Source organism: Dendrobium catenatum, unplaced genomic scaffold, assembly GCF_001605985.2.
Source record: "Dendrobium catenatum unplaced genomic scaffold, ASM160598v2 fragScaff_scaffold_621, whole genome shotgun sequence".
Taxonomy (NCBI): Eukaryota; Viridiplantae; Streptophyta; class Magnoliopsida; order Asparagales; family Orchidaceae; genus Dendrobium; species Dendrobium catenatum.
The window spans coordinates 14,608,836-14,633,426 of NW_021319083.1; the positions used below are offsets into that span (position 1 = coordinate 14,608,836).

General features: G+C 33.9%; 1 protein-coding gene across 3 annotated transcripts in view; it reads left to right on the forward strand.

Annotated features, from left to right (window-relative positions):
• The first annotated feature begins 3,259 nt into the window (after positions 1 to 3,259).
• The window catches only part of LOC110093856 (methionine aminopeptidase 1A), a 49,002-nt gene continuing 27,670 nt past the window's right edge, over positions 3,260 to 24,591 (forward strand). Inside the window, exons 1-5 of one of the 3 annotated variants that reach the window (XM_020818879.2) lie at positions 3,260 to 3,353; positions 3,862 to 3,948; positions 9,877 to 9,927; positions 13,478 to 13,645; positions 23,411 to 23,486. In XM_020818879.2, the coding sequence (XP_020674538.1) occupies positions 3,875 to 3,948; positions 9,877 to 9,927; positions 13,478 to 13,645; positions 23,411 to 23,486 (369 nt within the window). In that variant the 5' untranslated portion in view covers positions 3,260 to 3,353; positions 3,862 to 3,874. Of the gene's footprint in view, positions 3,468 to 3,861; positions 3,949 to 9,876; positions 9,928 to 13,477; positions 13,646 to 23,410; positions 23,487 to 24,591 lie in introns of all 3 variants that reach the window. The other 2 variants (XM_020818876.2, XM_020818878.2) reach the window with 2 other exon arrangements.

Consider the following 24,591-nt stretch of genomic DNA (forward strand, 5'->3'; position numbering starts at 1 on the left):
CATTAAATATACTAGCTTTAATTACTATATTATACTCTAATGCAATCATATCTAATAATTTTAAATACTAATTTAAACCTTTTAAGGTTATTTTTATAATATATAGTAATAATAAATGACCTTACTACCATCTACTAATATCTATCTATAACAATATTAAAAATTTTAATTTCAATTATATAAATTCTCATATATCTAATTAACAAAGTCCTATGTAATTAAGAATAATATTTAATGGTAAATACTTCATCCATTCCTATATTTAATTTAACTTTACTGTCTTAATATATATTATAATAAGTTAGAATGTCATAACATTTATCCTGATAATACAAATTAAAAAAATCTCTCGTCCCTGCCCAACCAGACCCAAATATAGCTCTGCTAGGTGAACCCAACCACCTAAGTTTTAGTCGTGATCCACAACACCCCAACTATTCATGGGCACAATTAAAAAGCCACAAACTCACATTAAGCTACTAACATACTATAGCATCACTGATAACTTTTTCATTATGTCCCTAACATCATGAAGGAGGATGATTGTTAATGGTTATTGTCATCACATTTAGCCCTACCTAACTACTTTATCACTAATTCCACTACTTACTGTAATAAAAATACTGTAATTTATAAGAGACATCCACTTATAGTATCAGCACTTAAAAACTTCATTATAATAAATAACTGATTTAAATATAGGCTCACTCAAGACTAAAATATTATGTTGAGTATATTTTCATATGTAAAGGCTAGAAAGAAAATAAAACGATAGGTTGCTGTCCGATATTGCCTAAATTGGACCAAAGCCCGGTTCGATTGATTTCGACCTGTTGAACTGTCGGTTCATTACATAGATACAGGTCTCACGGCTTATTTGTGAAGCCGTGTAAACATGAGCCCGACCTCGAACACTGCGTCCTGTGATTGAAACTCGTACGTCCGATCCTCCGATTATTTACAAAGCCTTTAGCTCAGGTTTAGAGGAGGATTTCTGTGAGCCATAATTATGAATACCCTGAACCTTTGTTATCCAGTTTATGTAATCCCAATGGATTAGAAAAGTGATTGGTAACACTTACGGGTATACCTTGGTATATGATGAATGAAATTAATGGGTATTACCCTACTCCTTACTCTCCTGAACCCCTTCTCCAGCCTAGCTTCTCGTTCTTCGTCTCACTTTCGTGGATGACGGTCATTATATTCTCAATCCACTACTATAGTGGATTAAAGTGAGTTCAATCTCATATAGATCTGACTTAGTCCTCTTACGCAGTCCTAACCACCTACCCTTACCCAAAAAACTTACCCACCTCGCCGTTAGGTGACCTTCCAGTCCCTCCTCCCGTGTGCCCTTTAGGAAGACCTACCTACCGTACCTACCAGGGCTCGAGGACATACAAGTTATATACAATACATAAACATTACACACACGACGCACACACAGCATACACCAACGCTACTACCGGGACCTAGGTCACCGTCATCGCCTTGTAAGACAAGTGATACTTTTCATGAACTTCCCACTCTTAGAAACTTTAATCTGATATAATTCATCATGCACATGAATGAGAGAGCATGGAACCATAGTGTAAACACTCTAGAAAAGTAATTGATAAAGACCTATAATGATAACATTATTAATGCATATATGACTTCGAACATCAAACTATTAATTTTTCTTTGCAATGTGCAATTGTTGCTAGGTCCCCTCAAGTCCTACGATCTATAAAATTGCATACTATATAAGATTTCATATTAATATATCTCAAACCTCACAATCGATTCGTACAATGTATAAGATAAATACCTCTACTAATATATTGAACCATATACACCTATATTCGGCCCACCTTCAGTCGAACTGTCCCACAAATAACCAAGTTAACCTTATACCACTAATTATACTACTTCCACAAAGAATATTTTATCCACACCTTATACAACTTGTACCAGTAGTATGCACCATACTAATAATAACCTATTTAATATCTCAGTAAACATTATAAATAACCACTATAATATATATATCATTATTGAACTCAAGTTTGCCACAGTAAATGCACCCCACCTATTCCAAAGGCTGATTGTGGGCTCATATTTTTATTAGGTATATCTCCCATAACATCTCACCTCACAGTGTGGTGCCAGGGACTACAGGGCAACATCAACTAGCGCGCAACATCCCTAACATCTCTCTTATTACTCCCAAAAACAAGAGAATGCATAAAATGCTATTCGTAAACGGCGAGGACTACCTATATACTCCATACTACGTGACGAACCCTAAACTGCACTCTCTCTATAGGAGATACCATAATCCCAATGAATTTTTATATAAAAATCACTTCTCCAAATACTATTAATTCTACTGAAACTAAAATGTACTTAAACTATTTTCAATTAAACCACTTTGACGGATCTAAAACTTATAAGTTATAATCATCAATCAAATCAAAATTAAACAAGTATTAATAACGATTCTGGATAGTGTGCATCCCATATCCAACTAGATTACATGATTTTTTTTTTTTTTTCATTTTTTTCATACAATATAAGAATGTTGATGTTTGATTTATCTAAAGAAAATAGTTTTGTCAACATATAACTTCACTGTTATTCGAACATAGATTGAACTAATCAGATTATATGCAAATGTGGATCGAAAAAAGATTGAACTATAATTGAATATATTCAATATATACTTGAATTATATTTGAAGGCTTGATCGCACATAATATAGACCAAATTAAAATAACAACCAAGTTAAGACTTGATCATACCTAATTGCTTAAATAATTAAAAAAATGAAAATTGAACAAAATAGGCTTTGATGACTTGAATCATGTTTGATCATGATTCAATCATAGTTCACACATATATTTCAATAGATATCAAAGCAAACTATTTGATACTTTATTTAGCTTCTCATTAGTTATCATTTATAATAACCTATTTCATGCTACGAGAATTTTTTTTGAAAAAGATAAAAAAGAATATCAATATATAACGAAGAAACTCTGATAAATATATGATGACGACGACAACAAAGAAAATCGAAGTAGGAAAACCGAATAATCTTCCCTCATATACAATGAAATATTAATATAACATATGTATTTTATTTTAAATGAAACTTTTATGCATATCCTTCTATTAAATAAAATATAGAATATGTTTCTTTAATTTTTAATATTATTTAACATATAAATTTAAGTTTTTTCTCTCTCCTATAAAGGACAATCCAAGAACTTCTACGAAGATTTCCGTATCTTATTATGTTAACTGGAACTCGAAACGCTACTCGCTGCTTCTCTCTTCTCCTGTCCCCAGCATCTGCGAAACCCTAGGTTTTCGATCCTTTTCTCTGCGACTATTCTTTCGCGGTTATCGAATAAGAAAGCGAACAGCAGTGGTTCCCTTGCCCAGGGATTCAAGTGAAATCTCGTTCCTTGGTTTTCGAGGCATGCTTGCCCATTATTGTCCTAATTTTTGCTAAACATATTTCCAAATCTCCTCTTTTTCCCGAGCTTATGCTTATTTCGTATCTATTTGTAAGCCCATATTAAAACGCTAGGTTGTGTTGCAAAAGCTGCTTCTATATGGTTCTACTCCAAGATATTATTGTTATTGGCCATGGAAAATATTAGGCATGACGGAGATGCTCTGTTTATTTTAAAGCTGCTCGTTTGATTTCGTTGATAACTATAGTTTAGCCTTGATATTTTTGCCAAATGAATATTGGATTGCTTGATAAAGCAGCGATTCTTTGCTTTAAAACTCTTTGGCAATATATAACTTTGGTAATATTTTTAGCAGCGTATATTTTAGTCATGCCGCACAAATTCTTTGATGCAGTTTGAGGGTTTTGATGGATGGTGACTCCGTCACACAAGCTGAATCAACTGTTTCCTGTGCCCGTTGTGGCAAGCCTGCTCACCTTCAGTATGTTGATTTACCTATTGCCAATTAATTTTTTTTAATAGATGAATTGGTATTAAATTTCATTTTTTTTGGTCGACATCTATTATTTTTCTTGAATTACTATATGGTAATTTGTTTATTTCTTAACCTAAATAGAAGTGATGTTGCTGTAAATCCACCCAATAATCTGCCTTAGTAAAGGTCCATACAAAATACTGAAAAATGGCATACTAGTAACAAAATGGAAATTAGAATATTTGTAATGATACCAATCTTTCCATAACTTGCCTTGTGGACAGAAGTTAGATTCTTATCCTATGGGCCAGCCTAATATATTTCTAGAGACTCACAGAAATAAAAAACCTTCTCCTTCTTTTGTCATCAACATACCTTCATCTTTTAGTTAACTGGCTATTTTGCTTGTTGAGGATGAGGTGTTGCCGTTAGCTAAACCTTCTTACTTTGCACTAATTCGGACTTTATTTTCTTGAGAGACCTAGAATGTAAGAGATTAATATACTCTTTTTTTATTTACTATGGGTCTTATTGATAGTTATCACTTTTTTATGAAATTTCTCCTTGAGGAAGATTAAATTAGGATAGTTTTCAAGACTTTCCCATTATGTATTGTGTTAAATCTCAGCCCTCAATTCCCTCATAGTTCCAACGACTACAAAGATAGATCCATGGGAGCCTTCTAGAAACACATTGAGCACCTTCCATAGCTAGACATCTGATTTAGGAAGTATTTTATTTCAACAATTATTCTGTAGTTATTTGGTTCTTCATTAGACCTCTTGTATAGATATATAAATAGGGATTATATTGTATAATAAAGTAAGCTTTTTTCCTCTCAAATTCCTAGTTTTAACATGGTATTAGAGCCAACGGCCTTCATTTCCGTGGTAGAGCCAATGACCTTCATTTCCGTGGAAGAAAGATCGTAGGAAGCCGAAGAAGGAAAAAGGAAGAAGAAAGCCGACGCTACAAGGCCCGATTCCAGATGGTTGTCGGAAGTTGCCGCAAACGAAAATCACCAGAAGGGGGATGGATCCTTGCCAATGCTGACTCTTGACGTTCCCGAGACAAAGGTGGGAGCAACTGACACGTGCGGAAGACCTTGCCCTAGCCACGGATCGATCCGTGCGGAAGAAGCCCGCACCGTGTTGCTCTATACGAGCCTTTAAAACTAGACTCGAAATTAATTCCTCCCAAAGCATTGACCAAATTGACGAGTCTATGGTGCATCATGGACGAGATGACCTCTAAAGCATGCAACCTTCCTATCGCCTAAATGGGAAGAACTACCTAAACTAAAGTGGTCTCAATTTGTGAAGACCTACTTGAAGGGGAAAGGAAAAATACACCACCTCCTCAGAGGAGGACCAAAAGAAGGAGATCCTAATTTTTGGGCATGTGATGAAGCAGACTCCATGATTATGTCATGGTTGTTGAATTCCATGACTCCAGAAATTAGCGATACATTCATTTTCCTTTACACTGTGAAGGACATATGAGATGCTGCTAGACAGACCTTTTTCAAAGCTCAGGATGCAGCTCAAATATTTGAAATTAAAATTAAAGTTGGAAGCACAAAGCAAGGAGAGCAAGACCGTGACAGAGTATGTCATCCTTCTACAAAATCTATAGCAAAAACTTGATCACTATAGATGCATAAAAACCAGATGTCCGGAAGATGCTACGATCCTAAAGAATTTTATTGAAAAAGATAGAGTTTATGATTTTCTTACGGGACTAAATGTAGAATCTTATCAATTTAGAGTCCAGATCCTCAGCAAAGAGGAGACGGATCACTTAACAAAATCATTTCTCTCATCCGCGTAGAAGAAAGCCGATGATGAGTGATGTTAGAACTAAAAATTGTCGAAAGTTCAGCAATGATGATGAACAAAGAATCGTTATGGAAGGAGAAAGGTAAAAATTTCTCAAAATTCAAAGACAAAGACTTACTTTGGTGCAGTTATTGTAAGAAGTCAAGACACACAAAGGAAACATTTTGAAAAATACATGAAAAACCCCCCAATAAGGAGTGGAATCAAAAAATTGAAATAAGGAGCACATCACAGGCCAACAACACTATAAGTCAGCCTAACCCATAATCACAGTCCAACATTGGAGAATTCAATAAAGAAGATATTGATAAATTGAAACGACTCTTGATATCTCTTGAAAAATCAAATGCATCTTCTTCACTTGCACTCTCAGGTAAGTTTTTGATTTCTATTAGTTTAAGTGCCTCTAAAATTATTTAAAGGAATTATGGATCATTGACTCTGGAGCCATATATCACATGACACACTCACCTACCCACTTCATCAACTATACTCCTTGCCCAAGCTACAAGAAAATCATCACTCCTGATGGTTCTCTTATCACGGTAGCAAACCAGGGAGATATAACATTATCTCCCTCACTCACCCTAAAAAATCTGCTCTATGTACCTCAATTATCCACAAACCTAATATCAATACAAAAAACGTACGAATGACCATAATTGTCAAGCTTTATTTAATCCTATTTATTGCTTTTTTCAGGACCAGATATCGAGGAAGAAGATTGGACGTGCTAAGGAGAAAGCTAGATTATACTACCTAGAAGAACTAAACCAATATAAAAATAGCTGCTTAATGTTATCCCTAGTTGATAATAATTTCATTACTTGGCTTCATTTTTATAGTTTAGGACACTCATCTTTTGATGTCTTAAGATATATGTATCCACAACTTTTTTCAGAAATTAGAATATAAATATTTTCATCGTTAAACCTGTGAGTTAGCTAAACATAAAAGAAATTTCTTCCAAATAAAAATGAGAGATGTGATACTCCTTTCTATGCTATTCACAGTGATATGTGGGGACCCTAAAAAATCCTGAATATCTCTGAGGCACGCTGGTTTGTATCATTCACTGATGATTGTACTAGAGTCTTTTGGATCTATCACCTCAAAAATAAATCCGATGTTAACATCATTCTTCATATTTTTTATACCATGATCAAAAATCAATTTGAGGTAAAAATAAGGAGAATTTGCTCCGATAATGCTAAAGACTATTTTATTTAAACCCTTTCCTCCTACTTCAAAAGTGATGGATCATCCATGAGTCCTTCTGTGTTCACACCCCATAACAAAATGTGGTTACAGAGAAAAAATGATTACCTTCTAGCATCCACTCGAGCTTTATTATTCCACTACAATACACCCAAATCTTATTGGGGGGAAGCTCTACTAACCGCAACTTATCTCATAAATCGACTACCTTCAAAAGCCCTAGGACTCAAAACTCCAATGGAGATTTTGTCCTCATTTTACCACAAGTTTTGAACCCATAATAATCTTACACCCAGAATCTTTGGGTGCACTGCTTATTTTTATATTCACAGCTAAGATAGAGGAAAACTAGATCCATGAGCACTCAAATGCATCTTTGTTGGCTATTCTCCTACCCAAAAAGGATACAAGTGTTATCATCCACCCACAAGAAAAACCATTTTAGAAAAATCCTTGTCTCTATTGATGTTAACTTTGATGAATAAAATTCCTATTTTTCAAAACCTCATCTTCAGGGGGAGATTGAACTTGAGGAAGATGAGAAAAATGAATTAGCACCTCTTGACATTCCTCCACCTCAAACCAATCCACTTGAAATCCAGGACAGAGAAACAAATGACAAAGCTGTCATTAGATTTGGAAAGGTTTACTCCAGTCGTACAAGCTCGAGTTGTGCTCCAAAGCAGATCTAAGAATCCGAACCATCACCTGGAAGTAAGGTAAGCTCATCAGCTCCCTTATACCCTATAACTAACTCTATATCCTTCAACAACTTATCATCCTCATACAAAAATTTCCTTATAACACTAGAAGATATCCATATTCCTAAGGATATTTTTGAGGTCTTATCTGATGAAAATTGGAAAAATGTCATGAAAGATGAAATGCAAGCTCTATAAAAGAATAATACATGGGAGATCATCAATTTACCAATAGAAAAAAAATCGATCGGCTGCAAATGGATGTTCTCTGTAAAATACAAAGATGATGACACACTGGAAAGATACAAGACAAGCCTAGTGGTAAAAGGGTACACTCAGACATATGACACTGACTAACAAAAAACCTTTGCATCGGTAGCCAAGATGAACACTGTCAGAATACTACTCTCACTAGCAGCCAAGTACAACTGGTATGTGGAACAATTGGATATGAAAAATGCATTCCTGTATGAGGATCTGGAAGAAAAAATATTTATGAAAATGCCACCAGGGTTTAAGAAAAAATCTGGAGGTAGCAAGGTGTGCAGATTAAAAAGACTATATGGACTTAAACAATCACCAAGGGTCTGATTCGGAAGATTCTCAAAATTTATGCTTCTTAATGGGTATTAACAAAGTCAAGTGGATCATACATTATTTTTTAAACACTCAGACTCAGGAGTTACCATACTACTGGTCTATGTGGATGATATTATTTTAATTGGGAATAATTAAAAAGAAAAAGAAAGTCTTAAGGAAAAATCTTATCAAGGAATTTGATATCAAAGAACTTGGTAGGCTAAAATACTTCCTTGGAATTGAAGTAGCTCACTCCAATAAGGGAATTTTCATCTCACAACAAAAATACATTAAAATCTTTTAAAGGAGACAGGAAAACTAGCAGCAAGCCATCACCAACTCGCATAGAACCAAATCTCAAACTGGGGAAAGCTAAAGAAATCGAGATGTAGACAAAGGTTCTTACCAGAGATTAGTGGAAAAATTGATCTACCTTTCTCATACTAGACCATATATAACATTTGCTGTAAGTATGGTCAATCAGTTTATGCAAAACCCAAAACAAACACACAAGTAAGCAGTAAATAGAATACTACACTACCTCAAGGAAAACCCAGGGAAAGGGATTCTCTTTAGAAGAGATCAAGGAATGACTTTAGAAGTATACACTGACACTGATAATGCAGGATCACCGATAACAAAAGATCTACCTCCGGATACTACACATTTATTGGAGGGAACCTAGTTTCATGGAGAAGCAAGAAACAAAATGTGGTGGCAAGATCAAATGCAGAGGCATAATATAGAGCTATAACCTTGGGAATGTGTGAGTTACTCTGGATTAAAATAATTTTAGAAGGCCTAAAGATTAAGTGGTAAGATCCCATGAAGCTACATTATGACAACAAATCAACAATCAACATAGTCCACAATCCAGTCCAGCATGACAGACCAAGCACATAGAAGTAGACATATACTTTATTAAAGAAAAGTTAGACATTGATCTCATATGTATCAACAATGTGTCATCTAAAGATCAACTTGCAGATTTCCTCACCAAGGGATTGGACAACTCTATCCTTCTCAAAATGATTTACAAGCCGGGAATGATAAATCTGTATTCTCCAGCTTGAGGGTGAGTATTAAATCTCAGCCCTCAGTTCTCTCATAGATCTAACGACTACCAAGATAGATCCGTGGGAAGCCTTCTAGAAACACGTTGAGTATCCTCCATAGTTAGATATCTGATTTAGGAAGGATTTTATTTCAGCAATTATTTTGTAGTTATGAAGATTGTAAAAACAACAAGTTGAAATATAGTAGAACCGACTTGCATGCATTTCCTAAATGCTCCAAGCCTAGTTATGAAGAATAAAAATGTTTATTAGTGACATCTTGGTTGGCAGGGATCTAGTTGAGGATTTGATTAAACAAGGCGTGCAAGTAAAGTAACTAGTAAACATTATTTAATGAATAATCTGCTATAAATTTCTGGTTCTTTAAATATTTATTTGCTTTCTCTTAATTCAATTAACCTTTCTACTTTTTAAGACATATTTTGCTTTGTAATTGTAGTTATTTCTTCTTCCTTATAAAGATGCGAGAAGCTACAGATGATGGAGGTTTAATTACTTCAATTTGTATGTGGTTTTGTGCAGATGTCCGAAATGCGTCGAACTAAAGCTACCTCGTGAAGGTGCTGCATTTTGGTATGTTGCATACTCTCTCTTTTCAGTTCACCAAATGCATCTTCACACGCGCGCACACACTATCTCTCTCTATTTATATTCTGACATTGTTATTCTAAATTAGATGGATATTTCTATGAGCGCTTAACTATGGTGATCAATTTGAAGACTAATAAATCTAAATGTTTGTATTAGTGTTCATGATTTTATGTATTTTTTTTCATAGAATATGCTGTATAATAATTGAAGGAAAATTGGTTTTAAAATCAACTGCTCCAAGCGGATCCGACCTTTTAAGACTTGGCTCTGTTTGTGCTATGCTATGTTGTTTTATATTATGCTAATACTTGCTATCATATAAAGCGAACGGTTATTTGATAAAACAACATGCTGCTGTTACTAATTTGTGTTAGTTAGACGACCAAAAAGTACATTATTCTAAATTCATGTAACAATAGTTTAATATATTATTTATTATTTATAAGTTATTTAAACAGATTAGTTTGTTAATTAATTAATGCATGACTGGTTAGCATATTTTTGCCATGATTATTAAGCAGAGAATTATTCGCTTTATTAATCAAACCATTTTAATACCATAGTTATTTTTTCATACATCGTTAACCATGATTAATCTATTAATTAATTGATGGCTGACTAGAGTAATATATTGTTTCAATAGTTAGTTGTAAATATTTGTCTTAATTAATCCCTAATTTACAAAAATAATGTTTGATACCCTAAGCATTAACCAATGCTTACTAATTTAATCCCTTAATCATTGTGTAATACACAATTAATTAGGGTACTATTTTAGAGTATAAATACATTTTTAAATATAATCACTTATTATGTAATTATTAATAATGAATTTGTTAGCTTAACTAATCTATAATAAAAATCATTTATTAGGGCACTTCTTAATCATTTAATATTAATGGCTATACAATTACATTTTTAGTTAATTGATTTATGAAAATTTTCACAAAATGCTCATTTAATTAATAATGCATTAATTAGATTCTTTGATCCATAATTGAAATAATTAATTATAGCACTTTAGTTTTGTAAAAAATTAACAGTAACTAATCCTACAATTACTTTTTTTATTTAGTTAATATGTGGAAAATTTCAATAACTTAAGAATATCTTATTAATATATTGATCTTCAAATAATTTTTATGAATAATTAATCCTTAATTTGCTTAATTAATTTTGTTGATTTAGAAAGCCCAATCTTAACGAGCTCAAGTTTTGTTTGGTTTGATTAATTAAGTATTATGTCAAATATGAATAATCTTAAATGGACTGTCCAGATAAAAACATTGTTTTGTTTCACTCATTTATTATCGAGTCAAACAAGAGCTGAATATAAACAATATTTCAAATTGATGATTAGCAATTGCATGAAATGTTTTTTTACGGTGTCTCCAATTGTAGGAAGATTTGTGATTTTTGTAGTACATCTTAAAAGTGCCTAAAATTCAAAACATATTATTTGACTTAATTTTAGAGTATGTTCAATAGTTTTAATATTAAAATACCTAGAGTAAAGTAAACTTTGTATTTATGTGTATATTGGGTTTGTGGGTCGAGTTTAGATTTAGGCGGAATTTGACACAACCCAAGTTTCCTTGACCTCAACCCAACCTGAATAATAAATAGGTTGAAATGTTTGACCCTAGCTCTACTAACCTGATTCTCAGGCATTTAACTTATATCTTATATGGGATAGATTTTACCTTTAAGCCAACACAATCCGTGTAACCTGAAATGACCTGTTTAGCCTAAATAATATGCACGCTTAAATTGTTTGTTTTTTTTATGCATCTGATTTATCACAGTAATGTTTATGTAGTTTATCTTGAAACTTTAGCTATATTGGATATCTACTAAAATAAAGCATGCCAAGTTGACAAAAAGCATTGTATGATGATATCATCAACCTTTAAATGATCAGTAGCAGTGAACTGATTAAAAAAGGAATCACTAGTGCTTCTAACCGTACTTATAAGTGACCAAATTAGCTGCAAATGTAATGGGCTTATCTTCTTCTTATACATCTCTCCTGTAACAGTTTTTGCAGCTGCTACAGCAAGGATGAATGCCCATTTTCAGTATAGCTTATAGGAGTGGCCCGTGGAATCTTGAATAAATGCTAAATTCATTTTACAGTAAACTAAGAAGAGTTGCGGAAAACATAAGGAAAAAGAACAGCTGCATCAAATTTTAAAATGTTTATTATAATGATAAAGGCTAAATTGAGCAAAATGAACTTCTGGGAGGATTTTTTTTCTAAACGAGGAGTAAACTTTAACATATTTTCTGTCATACTGACATTTTCCTTCTTCAAAATAGAGTAAGAAAATAAAAACATAAGATAAATAAAAAACAGAGCATTAACCAACATGCTAAAAAAATAGAGAATCTTGTTATTGTCCTTTTTTTTTCAACCTCTTTCTCCTCTTTGATTTGCTATTGAAAGTAACTACATTTAAGATGAGGTTTGATTATATCACGATAACAACTTCATTTAGAAGAAACTAACCTCCTTAGTTATTGATTTCTATTTTACACCACCATCTTTTAGAACCTTTTGTCACAAATAATATAATCACAATAAATAAGAAACTAGAGAATACACATGAGCTTGTAAGTATAACACAAATCATTAAATTCTAGAAACAGATCAAATTACTTATCAAATTATCATCACATGCTAAAAAGTTTAATGTCGTTCTTAACAAATCAGATGTTAAACAAACTCTATTAATTTTTTTAGTTAGCGTTGCTTGAATTTGGCCCTTCTCTCTGGTATGCATCTTTTTGCAACCATTACAAGCTGCAAATCACTATGCAAATAAAGTAATTGTGCTTTAAAACTAACCTAGTAAACACATTGAAAAGGTAAATCATGTATTAATGCAAGTTGTAAATAAATCATGGAACTCTTAATAGTCAAAATTTGTGTCAAACATAGAAATAGACAAACTAGAGTTAGTTTGTAAAATAAGCTACTCTATCTCACGTGTATGTCTCTTCTTCGAGTTTGTAATTGGCGTTCCAAATTACTGGTGCCAAACTTGTTGTCACGATATAGATTGAACCAACTTTTCACACTTGCATATTTGCTTTTCATTATTTCCAAGAGGAAATACCTCAATACAATCCCATAGAGTTGAAATCAAACTTCTCTTCTTTTTGTCCTTTCTTCCGTTTACCTTTCTTCCTCTATAGCTTTAAACGAGAATTTGACTCTTAACAGGCCACAATGGAGAAAAAAGATTCATGTAGCTTACCTGACGTAGTGGGATAAAGGCTTGATGTTGTTGTTTGTTATTGTACCATTAACCCTTCCATTAACCATTCTCATTTTCTTCTGTATCTTAGTGCCTTGTACATTGCTGAAAGAAGGATTAGAATGTTGCATGCACCTTTGATCCTTTTTGGCTTTTGAATTCTATTTGCTGCATTATCCTCCCTGTTTGACTAAACCTGTTGGTTCACATTTCTAATTAGTGAGATAGAATACTATCTTATTTTTAAAGTTAAGAGTGCATTTTTTGTGCAGTTCTCAGGATTGCTTCAAAGCAGCATGGAGTTCTCATAAATCAGTCCATGTGAAGCTAAAAAATGACGAGGCTTTTAATCATTCTGAAGAGTTGCAAAAGAATTGGCTATATTGTTTAAAGAAAGGCCAAATCCGGACACCTCAGTGTCCTCATTTTGATTGGACGGGGTATAATTTTTCATATTGTTTTATACTGTTTGTGTCGCAGAAGCAATTGAATATTTTTCATCTATTATCTGGAAAACATGGACTGTTACCTCTTTAATTCTAAGTTCCATCAGCAGAATCAGCTGGATCTTGATATATTGTTGGTTATCTATTATATGCTTCCGAATACTGCTAAAAAAGTTATATGATAGATTAAACATGCTCGTACTTGAAGCTTTTTGTATTTATTGCTGCAGATGTGCTATAGATTCTTTTTTATGGTACATTGGTACTTCGAGTACATGCGCATATTTCTTTTGGTGACATATCTTCTTTAGTTGTCTTAATTCTTTTTTGTTAATTTTGCCTTTAAAGTTGCATAATGGCACTCTTAAGATTGTAAATAATCTTGAATCATTAGTCAGCACTTTTCCATCTACAACAACCTAACAATTTCTAGACAACATCTTTCTATCTAGAACATCCTAGCAAGATGTAATCAACAACTTTCCATCTATAACAATCCAATGAGTTGTGGACAACAATATTGTATTTTTATGTAGTTAATTCTTGATTCCAGAATTAAAAATGATTTTTAGATTTATTTCCTTGATAGCTTTTTCTACTTACTCATATACAAATCTTTTTTTTTTACACAGAACTAGCTCTCATTTTCTACTCCCTTCTCTTCTCTTTTTAATTTTCAAGGTGGTGCCAGAGACGTTAAGCTTCTACTTATTGTGAGGCAAATGGGACATTCGATATGGAGTCTCTCCTCCAAGTCACACTAACGCCACTCTTCGTCCCTCTACAGTGGTGAAAATATATGTAAATGATCATTGTAGAAAGGTGGTGGTAACTATTACAAAGCTAGCTACTCCAATGTCTTAAATCAACTCTATGATAGAAAATTTAATCCAAAACATAGAAAATCCATGATGAAATACTTGGAGTGGAAAATTCTAAAGAGAATAAGCAACAATGACAAATAAAAGACAACCAATTATTCTTCCAATAGAAGTTTATTCTAAAAAATGTCACCGAAATATGTTTAGTTGCTCAAAAAGATAAATTTTCAAATGCAATAATTGCAAACAAGAAGAGAACTAACTGGGATAGTAGACTCTGGAGTGTCAGATCATATGATAGGAGGTAAAAATTCCTTATATAATTGACGTTTTAGAACTTAAAACTTGAGGAAGACGATTGACTCTACAGAGATGTGTTTAGGGTTCTACCTTTTAAAGAATTATCCTTCAAGTAAGGTGCTAGTTTAAATAACGGGTTGATTGAAAAATTAATTTCTTCTCTATTCACCTAGTCAATTCTACAGACCTTCTCAACCTTTTGCTAAGTCCACAATGATGGATGAGGATTATTTTGAGTTAAAGATGTCTTTGGAGCTAGATAGTTTATTTCCTTCATCAAGAATCATACTTGCTGGGCTTGGGTTTTCTTTATGAAATAAAAATTCAAGGCGGAGTGTTATTAATAAATCTTTTGAAATATTGTTGCAATTTGATTTTTTTCATATTATTATTTTTATGGATATATTGATGTAGGGGGGGGGGGGGCAATTTATGTGCCTAAGTTTTGGGCTGATGTTGGCTTTTTGGTTTGGGTTTGGTTGTTCGGTTTTGCTGTTTTGTTCGGAGCTGTTATGCTCCAGCTCATTAATGTTGAGCTGCAGCTTCTTTTGCAGCTCATAAATTGGAGTTAATCAGGTTCATTCCCCCCCTCTCTGCTGTCCTTTCGGTTCCTCTGATGGCTTCTGTCCCGTGGCTTTTCCTGTCCCGTGGCTGGTTATGGTTGCCCGTTCCTCTCCCCTAGGTGGTCCCTTTGGCTGTTGTTCCAGGCAGCACCTGTTGGTCTTTTGGCTCCCATTTTTGGGTTGGTTCGGCTGTTGTTTCAGGCTGCCTGCTGACCTTCTGTTTCCCCTTTCCTGATTGGATTGACTGGAGTTATTAGGGGCTGTTTGTCTGCCTCTTTTCACCTATAAATATGTGATGTTTTGTAGTTTTAAAGGAGAGAGTTATGTGAAGAATTTTTGGAGCAAAAAACCTACGGGTTTCTTCTTGGAAAAGCTTGCGGGCTTGTTCCATTTCTCTTCCCCTATCTACGATTTCGTCTCGGGCTTCTTATCTAATTCTTCTCTCCGCAAGTGTCCACCTCTTTTGTATATTTCTTCTTAAGGAAATGCTATTTTAGGTGGTATTTTTATGATAAGTTTAAGTTTTATGAGAGTTGTATGGTGTTGAAATATTTTATGATACAAGCTTCTTTTGGTGTTATTTGTATTTTGTCATTTTATGGTATTTTGGAAGAAAGACCTAGTTTATTTGTATTTTTGCGATCTTTTTTTATTGCATTATATATGCAAATGATTATTTTTATGGATATATGAATCAAGAAACCTTGAACCAAAAAATAATCAATTTTATATTGATCTATAGAGATAATTACTTAGAAGCTTCACAAGGAGTTAAATCATCAGATTCTTCCATTGTTTTTTTAATTTTGGCAAGTATGGTTGCTTCAGGGATAGATTCCGTTCATACGATAAGCTTATGTTCAGATTCAATAATTTATACTTGAAGATTAGGTTCAATTTCTATTATGAACCTTAGTTCAATTTTAAAATATAACTTTATGTCTAACAAAAGGCCAACTCCTAATATCTATATAGTTTTAGATAGAGAAAGAACCAAAATGGTTCTAACTCTTCATGAAAAATTAAAATGGTCCCCAACTATATTAAAGGACCATTTTGGTCCCTTAATTCCTTAAGGGGCTGTTTGGTTGCCTGAATTAGGAGGGTAAAGTAAAACAAATACATGTATTTATTAAATTAGGCTGTTTGGTTAATTTTAAACGGAACAAAAGAAAAACCCTCGGATGCATTAGTAGTATATTATGCGGAGTGTTTCTTGCGAAATAGAAACCCGCTCATATTGAGCGGGTTATAAAATCGCTGGCTGAAATCCTCGGCATCGTCTTGCTGTTCGGCTTCATTGCTTCGCAGGAGGTGTAAGATTCCATGAGTGGCTTCTTCGGCTCCTTCGTTATTGTTCAACTTCGCTCCTTCGGCTTATTCGAGGCGTTCCCTTTTCCTGTCGGATCGGAAGTTGCGACATTTTGATCGGAAGGACGGGAGCTCGCTAGCTGTTAAGGTAAATTTCTACATTTCGCGCGTTCTTCGAGCAGATTCCGTCGATCCGCCGAACTACTGGATCTGGTTAAAAGGCTAATTTATTCCCCGGTGAGATATAGGTTGGGCGTTTATGATAAATCCTGCTAAAATCCTGTAGCCTTACAGCCCCTAAATCTGCTGCTTTACAGCATTTCTTGCAAAGAGTTGAGGTCGAAGAATCAATGCCGGCTGTAGGAAGCAAGCCATCGGTTGGTCCTGTCTACAGATGCGTTTAGGCCCAAAATAATTTCCTCGAGCTGCCTCCAGGAATAGATTCAGACATTTATTTAAAATTTGTGTTCAACACTAGGGAAATTTTGCGTTCTGTATTACAGTCAAACCCTAAGGAGAGAGACTAGCAGGAGCCCTGCAAGTTCAGAAAGGGAGAGATCCCTAGCTGCTGAGTAGAACGGAAGACTAGAGTCTAATGGGCGGAGCCCGAGCCCTAGAGATGATGATGATGGAGCTGATCGTGCCTCTCCGAGGGGCAGCGAATCCCCTCGGGACTAAAAAGCTGGCAGCTTTGCCCCGCCCAAAACTCATTCTGAGAGACGATATGAACTTTTAGAAAGATAATGGAACAGAGGAGAGGAACAGAGAACAGAGAGAAGAAATGAATTGTATTGAATGAATTCGATTTGTGTACAGTTGATGTATATATAGAGATTAAACTAATTAAAGAATGCAGAGAGTGAATTAGAAAATGACATGTGAGAGATTTGTGTGGGCTAACACTTTTCTGCTCGAAATTGTCTACTGTTTTCAAACTTGGATATGCAAGATTATGCTCTGCTTTGTTTTTGTTTGTTCTCTTTTTGTTTTTTTTCCCACCCCTTAAATTTTCCTTGGAAGTCTCATTCGCATTTTATTTGTTTAGGTTTGAGGATTTTTTAAGGTTTTGGTTGGGACATTTTTTGTATTTTTTTATAAATTAGTTTTTTAGTATAAAGATTTGTTGAAAAAAAAATTGTTGTAAAAAGAAGCTTTAGAAAGTAATATTTTATCCCAAATAAAGTCTAAGAGGCCTTCAATTCGAGTCTTATGAATGTAGCATAAAATATTTAAAATTGAAAATGGCGGTGTGAGAGATTTTGATGAAAATATTAACAGATGGTTGCATTAGTATCCATGATTTCTTTCAAATTATATAAAAAAAACATTTTTACTTTATTCTGGATCTACCTAACCAAATAAGGGAAACAGTTCTCCTGCATTTATTTTGCAAACAACCAAACAATCTCAAAGTATTTAATTTACATTGCATTTACTTTACACTACATTTCTTTTTCAGGCAACCAAACATCCCCTAAATAAGAACCAAAATAGTCCCATTATGATGTAGATCTAAAACTGAATATATGGAGTGTAATTTTAGTATTAATAGTTCGTGTGGGGGGATTGTGATTTTGGGTGATCAAGTCATTAATAAGAGTACACATTTTAGATATCTTGGGTCTATTGTTTAGGGTGATGGTGAAATAGATAGGGATATTATTAGTATAATTCAAGTTGGATGGTTGAAGTGGAGGAATACATCGGGCTTGTTGTGTGATAGAAAAGTTCCCCTCAAACTTGGGGGAAAATTCTATAAGATGGTGGTAGACCTGCAATGCTTTGTGGTGCAGAATGTTGACCATTAATAGAGAAGGTAATACTAAGTTAGGTGTTGCAGCGATGAGGAGGCTCAGGTGGATGAGTGACTTTACTCTTAGAGATATGATACGAAATGAGCATATACATGAAAAGGTTGGAGTAACTCCAATGGAAGATAAGATTAGAGAGTCTCCTTAGATGGTTTGGGCACATAAACGGCGATCTTTTGATGACCCGGTTAGGAAAGTGGATGCATTATATTTGACTTATGTTTAGAAAGGTAGAGGTAGACCTAAAAAAGCTTGGTTAGAAAATATTAGAATTGACCTTTTTTTATATGTAAATGAGAATTTAACTTTTAATAGGGCACAATGGAGAAAAATGATTCATGTAGCCGACCCCACATAGTGCGATAAAGGCTTGATGTTGTTGTTGTAGTATCTAAGACTTTTAATGAAATAGACATTGACGACAAATACTTTAGAGACGAATAATATATAGTCACAAGGTGGGTAAATCTTGCATGATTTAGAAGCAACATTTCAACCCATCAATCATTTTGAAATCAAATAAAGTGTATTGTTCCTAAATTTTTTCCAACCCATCTATCAAATCTAAAAACTTCTGTCTCATACCTCCTGCCAAATATAGTAATATAATTCTTAATCTTATGATAGTTATGTCGTAGTTGTTTATAACTCAACTTACTAAATTTTGTTTGAATTGCACAGCTTGTTATTTTTTTAATATTCTTACTTATTACATCCTACTTTTAGTTGACATTATGATGCAATCGGTGGTTTTGATCGTAAGATCTAATGCCAGATGTCTTAGGTTTAAGTATTTTCCTAATGCAAAACTAGGCTGAATGCACAAAACAAGCATATGAAAGATACAAAATTCACTGTCCACCAACTATTAGCTCAACAAAACTTCATCTATTATGGTACATATACAAAATTGTGTTAAATTTGCTTCAAACAATAATTTAAAGATCATGCAAAATTAAAATTTTATGAGAAATCAAAGATCAAAATAAAACCGTAACGTAGAGGATTTCCAACACAAGAAGATTGTAGCAAACTTGGTCAAGTCTTACCCACCAAAAAACAATAACAATGAAGGTAATATAAAAAGAATAATGATAGATGTCCCCAAAAAAGATTTAGGCCTTATGCTATTATAAGGAGAAAGCTTTCCTTTGAGGTTGTTGTTTAGATTTACACCACACTCGAAAAATTTACATCCAACTCACACCTACAAATTTGAGAAAATTATGAAATTTATTAAATTAATATTGAATTATACTTGAATCCTGAGCACCTATTTATAACAAAAACTACACCCATAATTAATTGGTAATTTCTTTGAGTATAAAATCTAGCTAAAAACTGGAAGCTTTCAATGCCAAAATCTTGGTTATGACAAATTTCAGATTGCGCTGCAGTTTTATATCAGGATTCATAAACAAATTAGATAATTACTATTAAAAAAAAAGTAATTTTTCAGATTTTAGTTCAGCAGAAGGTGGTGCATAGAAGGAAACCAACAATAAACGAATCAAGCTACATTTTAACAACCAAAAATGGAAGTAAATATACCATCCTTTGATTTCCTGCTATAATAGGAAAGTCGCTTAAGAGGAAACAAAATTGTGAACATAAAGAACAACAACAATTGTAATAAAGCGTTTAAAAAAAAATTGTAATAAAGCGTAATTCCAAGGTATACTGCAAATCTTTTTTATAGAAGGAAATTAATCAACAACTGGTCAAATAAACAATTAATCAATCCCAATCAACAAGCAAGCAGAGCCGATCAATAGGGAGTTGACTTGTACAATAGTGCCAATTCACCAATTCGATGATTGTTGCAGCATTAACCCAATGACAATAACCTTCTGAATCAGTTGTAGAATAAAAGCATGGAATTGTATGTGTTGAATAGAGAATCTGATGAGAGATGAATTGAACCAGCTTATAGTCTAAATATGAAAAACCAAATCATCAAAACCAAACAAGTTTTTATCCCACTATGTGAGGTTGAGGAAATCAAATCAGTCGATAAAATTAAAACATTACAGAGCACATGGTGTTCTCATAGGCATCCTCATTACAATCATGTTACATCGAGCTAAAAAAAAACCATTAAAACAACTTAAGCAATTTAAAACTCAAAATAATAATCCACTCACAAAAATTACATTATTGATGAGGATAGCCTTTTGGATTTGCATAACTTTTACAACCAAATCTTGTTAGATGTAAACTTTTTATTAACTAAGATTTATTATCATTCAATGAAAAGAGTTAAACTCAAAGAAATAACAAAGCAATGCTAGTGGAATTGAATAATAAAAAATAGAATTCATTGAAATGGAAAAAGACGAGAAAAACCTAGGGGACACATTAAAATTTCTAATTTGTAGCCTATGAAGATGAACTTTCTTGAACTTTCTTCTTTTTTGAGCATTTAAAATTTGAATATTCTTGTCTGCAAGCTCCTCTATGGTAGAAAAACTATTAATAGTGGCCAGAAAGAGAGTTTGGATCACCCTGAAGGGATAGAATTACAAATCATGTGAGGAGTTATAGAACTGCAATAACAACTTGGGAAGGCATTGATACCAAGGCATGATTCTAAGTTTCAAGTATAAACTAGATCAGAAGTAGATGAAACTTTCATCATTATATTAGGAGATAGAATTTTATCAAAGGAAAGATCTCCACTGCCTATAATTATTAGGTTTCTACAGCTTTGAATGTGCCTCGGAGCATTTTGTGAAGTTGTGACCAAATATTTTTCAAGAAGATTAATAAGGGGAATACCTTCAAACTGAACATTTTGCCATTAGTAATTAGAGGGGGATCTAATTCAAGTTTATTTCTCAAGAGGAGAGCAAATATTCAATTTGACCAAAGCCCTAGCCACTTTCAACCTAGAAAGCCTAGCAGTAGATACATTCACTTAAAGTGGTTTGCCAAAGCTGGACCAAGAGAGTACAAAATGGATTAATTGTAATACTGAATTAGTAGATGTGAAGAATAACTCAAATTGAGGTAATAGGAGGTTTCATAAAATAGTTAAATTGAGATGTCTATTTAAGCATCCGCATTAGGAACTCATCAACATAGTATGTTCTTCAAGAGAAAAATTCTTGAATAGTTTGATTCTTGAGATGTCCCACACTATAACTTTCAATCAATTGAAGGTTGGCCATGAATCAACAAATAATCTCTAAACTAAGGTGAACTTGGGAGAATTTGCCAACCAGGGATGTGGAAAATGGCACAGTTAACTCAAAATTCTCCTCATCATATAAAATGAGAGTAAGTTTGCCTTGAAATGGGATTGATAACTTGTGAAGAGTAGATACATGATATTCCTAAAAATGAGTGGGGAAGCAAGAGGAAGTAGATAGAGGTACGTGACTTTTATCCCACTAATGGCTTCAACAAATGATCATGGAACACAAGGTGATGGAGATCTCATAGATGGAAAGGCTCTAGTAGTAGCATTCAAAGGAGAAGCATCACAATGCGGAGAAACTTGGGGAACGGTTGATGAATGGATGAAATGGATGCCAGGTGAAGATCTGGGGTTAGTGGGAGCACGGATGCATGATGTTGGTCATGGAAATAGAGAAAAAGTTAGATCATTATAGAGCCATGTTAAAATAGTATGGGCATCCTCAAAAGCATCGAGATCACGGACATCATATGTGCCAACAAATAGAGGACAATGCTCCACAGTGGAGGTGGGTGCACCACTGGGAAGCACATAAGTACACGCACACGCACTTCAACTCGATCGAATAGCAACATGTGCATGAAGAGATGAGCGTGGCTAACCGCAGAGGTCCGAGTGATGCAGGTGAGCTCGTGAACAAAATCAGCATGGGCTAGGTGGCAGAGCTAGGGCAAGTGCAAGGGTGATAAGAAGGAATTGTTGTTAAAGGCAGTTCATTTGGATTGATGACTAACTAGCATTAGGCATGCAGAGTTTGAGTTCCTTTAGACTTGAATTCAGCTATTCAAATAGAATTTATAGCTTTTGCTGTACTCATGACCCATGACAAGTCATTCACATGTGTTTTTGACCTATGATGGCTGGAAGGTGTGAGCTTTTACAGGCTTATGACCTGTGACAACTGAAGTGAGGTTCAGCATGCATATTTAGTTTTTTTAGCCTGAAATTTCTGCTGGCAGAGCTGCTAACATTATTGGTACATAGTCCATTACTGTTAGTTCCGTGAATGTATGAGCAAAATGCAAACATCTTTAACTGAGAACAATCCAACTCTTTGTTTTCAGCATTGAGGTTTATGGATTTCACCATTCTTTCTGCAGTAGTGAATGGTGAGAAAAAAGAAAGGCATATATGAAGTTAAATGGAGGTCTCCTTACTTTATACTGTCACTGCTAATACCATTTTTCTAGGAATTATCTCATTATGCATCCAGTTTTCTATATCTTCAAACATACAACTCATAAAACCATCAAGTTCTGCTATCAAATTTCAATTCAACATTTTGGGTTGTTTTAGAAACCTTTAAATAAAAATTTCAAAAAAAAAAAAAAAAGCTTTTGCTATGTAACACAGAAGTCACCATTCTTTATTTCTTCCACATCCGGATTATGGCAGCTTTTTTGCACTCAAGCACTTGGTTGTTTTTTAGTTTTCCCAATGCCTTTGCGTGCACTTTTTTGTTTCTTTTACTTTTAGTTTTCGCAATGCCTTTACGGACACTCTCCTAGTCTAAAACAGCCTTGTTGAATTCAAATAGCTTTATTTTAGGGTTCAGGAGTTGCGTTTTATCTAAATTAGTGGAATCCAATGCTCATCTTTTAAATGATTTTCAGTATTGCTTGAGGATGTTGTCGATAACTGAATGATAATTCACTTTACCTATTTATAACACCGATTTTACTTTCTAATTATATATATATATATATATATATATATATATATATATACTTAAATGTGTAGTTATATCCTTGCAGAACACTACGACCATATCCAATATCAAAACATCGAGTGGTGCCTGCGGCGATTGAGAAACCTGATTGGGCCATGGATGTGAGCTGACTTAACCTTTCGATCTTATAGGTTCTTTTGCCCTATGCTACTTTAACTACTTTTCAAAATATATAAACTATGTTTTCTTGGACTTGAAGTGCCTTGCATCCCTTGTCAGAGTTCAGTTGATGTATAGTTTCTTTGTTTTTTCTTTCCTGTGTCTCAGTAGTTCAAATTCGTATCAATGATTTAGTGCAACTTATGCATAATGACTTACATTTGTGTCAATAAATTTAATCTCTTCTTCATTATTCTTTCAGGTTGTCATTTTCCTTTGTATCTGTTGCCTAAATTGTTAATGCTGAGAGAATGATAGAAATTGTAGATTGCTTCATACTGTACTAATTTGTATTATTTATCACACCATCAGCAGCTGCAATAATACATAAGTTTTTTTTTCCCACCATATTTGCTCACCTCTTATGAAAGGCACAACAACGGTGGCCTTCCGATGTCCCGGTTAGGAGAGTAGAGCTATTAGATTTGACTTATGTTAAGAAAGGTAGAGGCAGACCTAAAAAGACTTGGTTAGAAAATATTAGAAATGATATTTATTTATTAGATTTAAACGAAAATTTGACTTTTAATAGGGCACAATGGAGAAAAAGGATTCATGTAGCCGACCCTACGTAGTGGGATAAAAGCTTGATGTTGTTGTTGTTGTTGTATTTGCTCACCTCTTATATGTCTTGTGCAAGTAATTTTATGCTTTTGATTTTTTTGGCACCTCACAAGACTATTCATGGTTCCTTGGAATTTGTCCGTCAATATTTGTGCAAATAGATTTAGCACCTCTTGCAGTCCTTAACAGAAATGAACCGAGAATGAAAACTTATAAAGCCGAACCTAGATAATCGAGGTAAGGCCTATTATGATGATGATTCATGTTTCCTTGGCTGCAGTCAGCATGCAGTTCTAAATTTCTAATCCTTCTCTTGTGGCGCCTAATTACATTCCTAAGGGTTAGTGAAGATCACACAGTGAAGACATTATGATGTATCATCCAATTGTTATTTGCATGCTAGGATGTTTTACTAGTGATTGTAAGGTGTATGGCTTGAGTTTACTGTTAGATTTTGTGCCTGTATTTGAAGAATTGTAAATG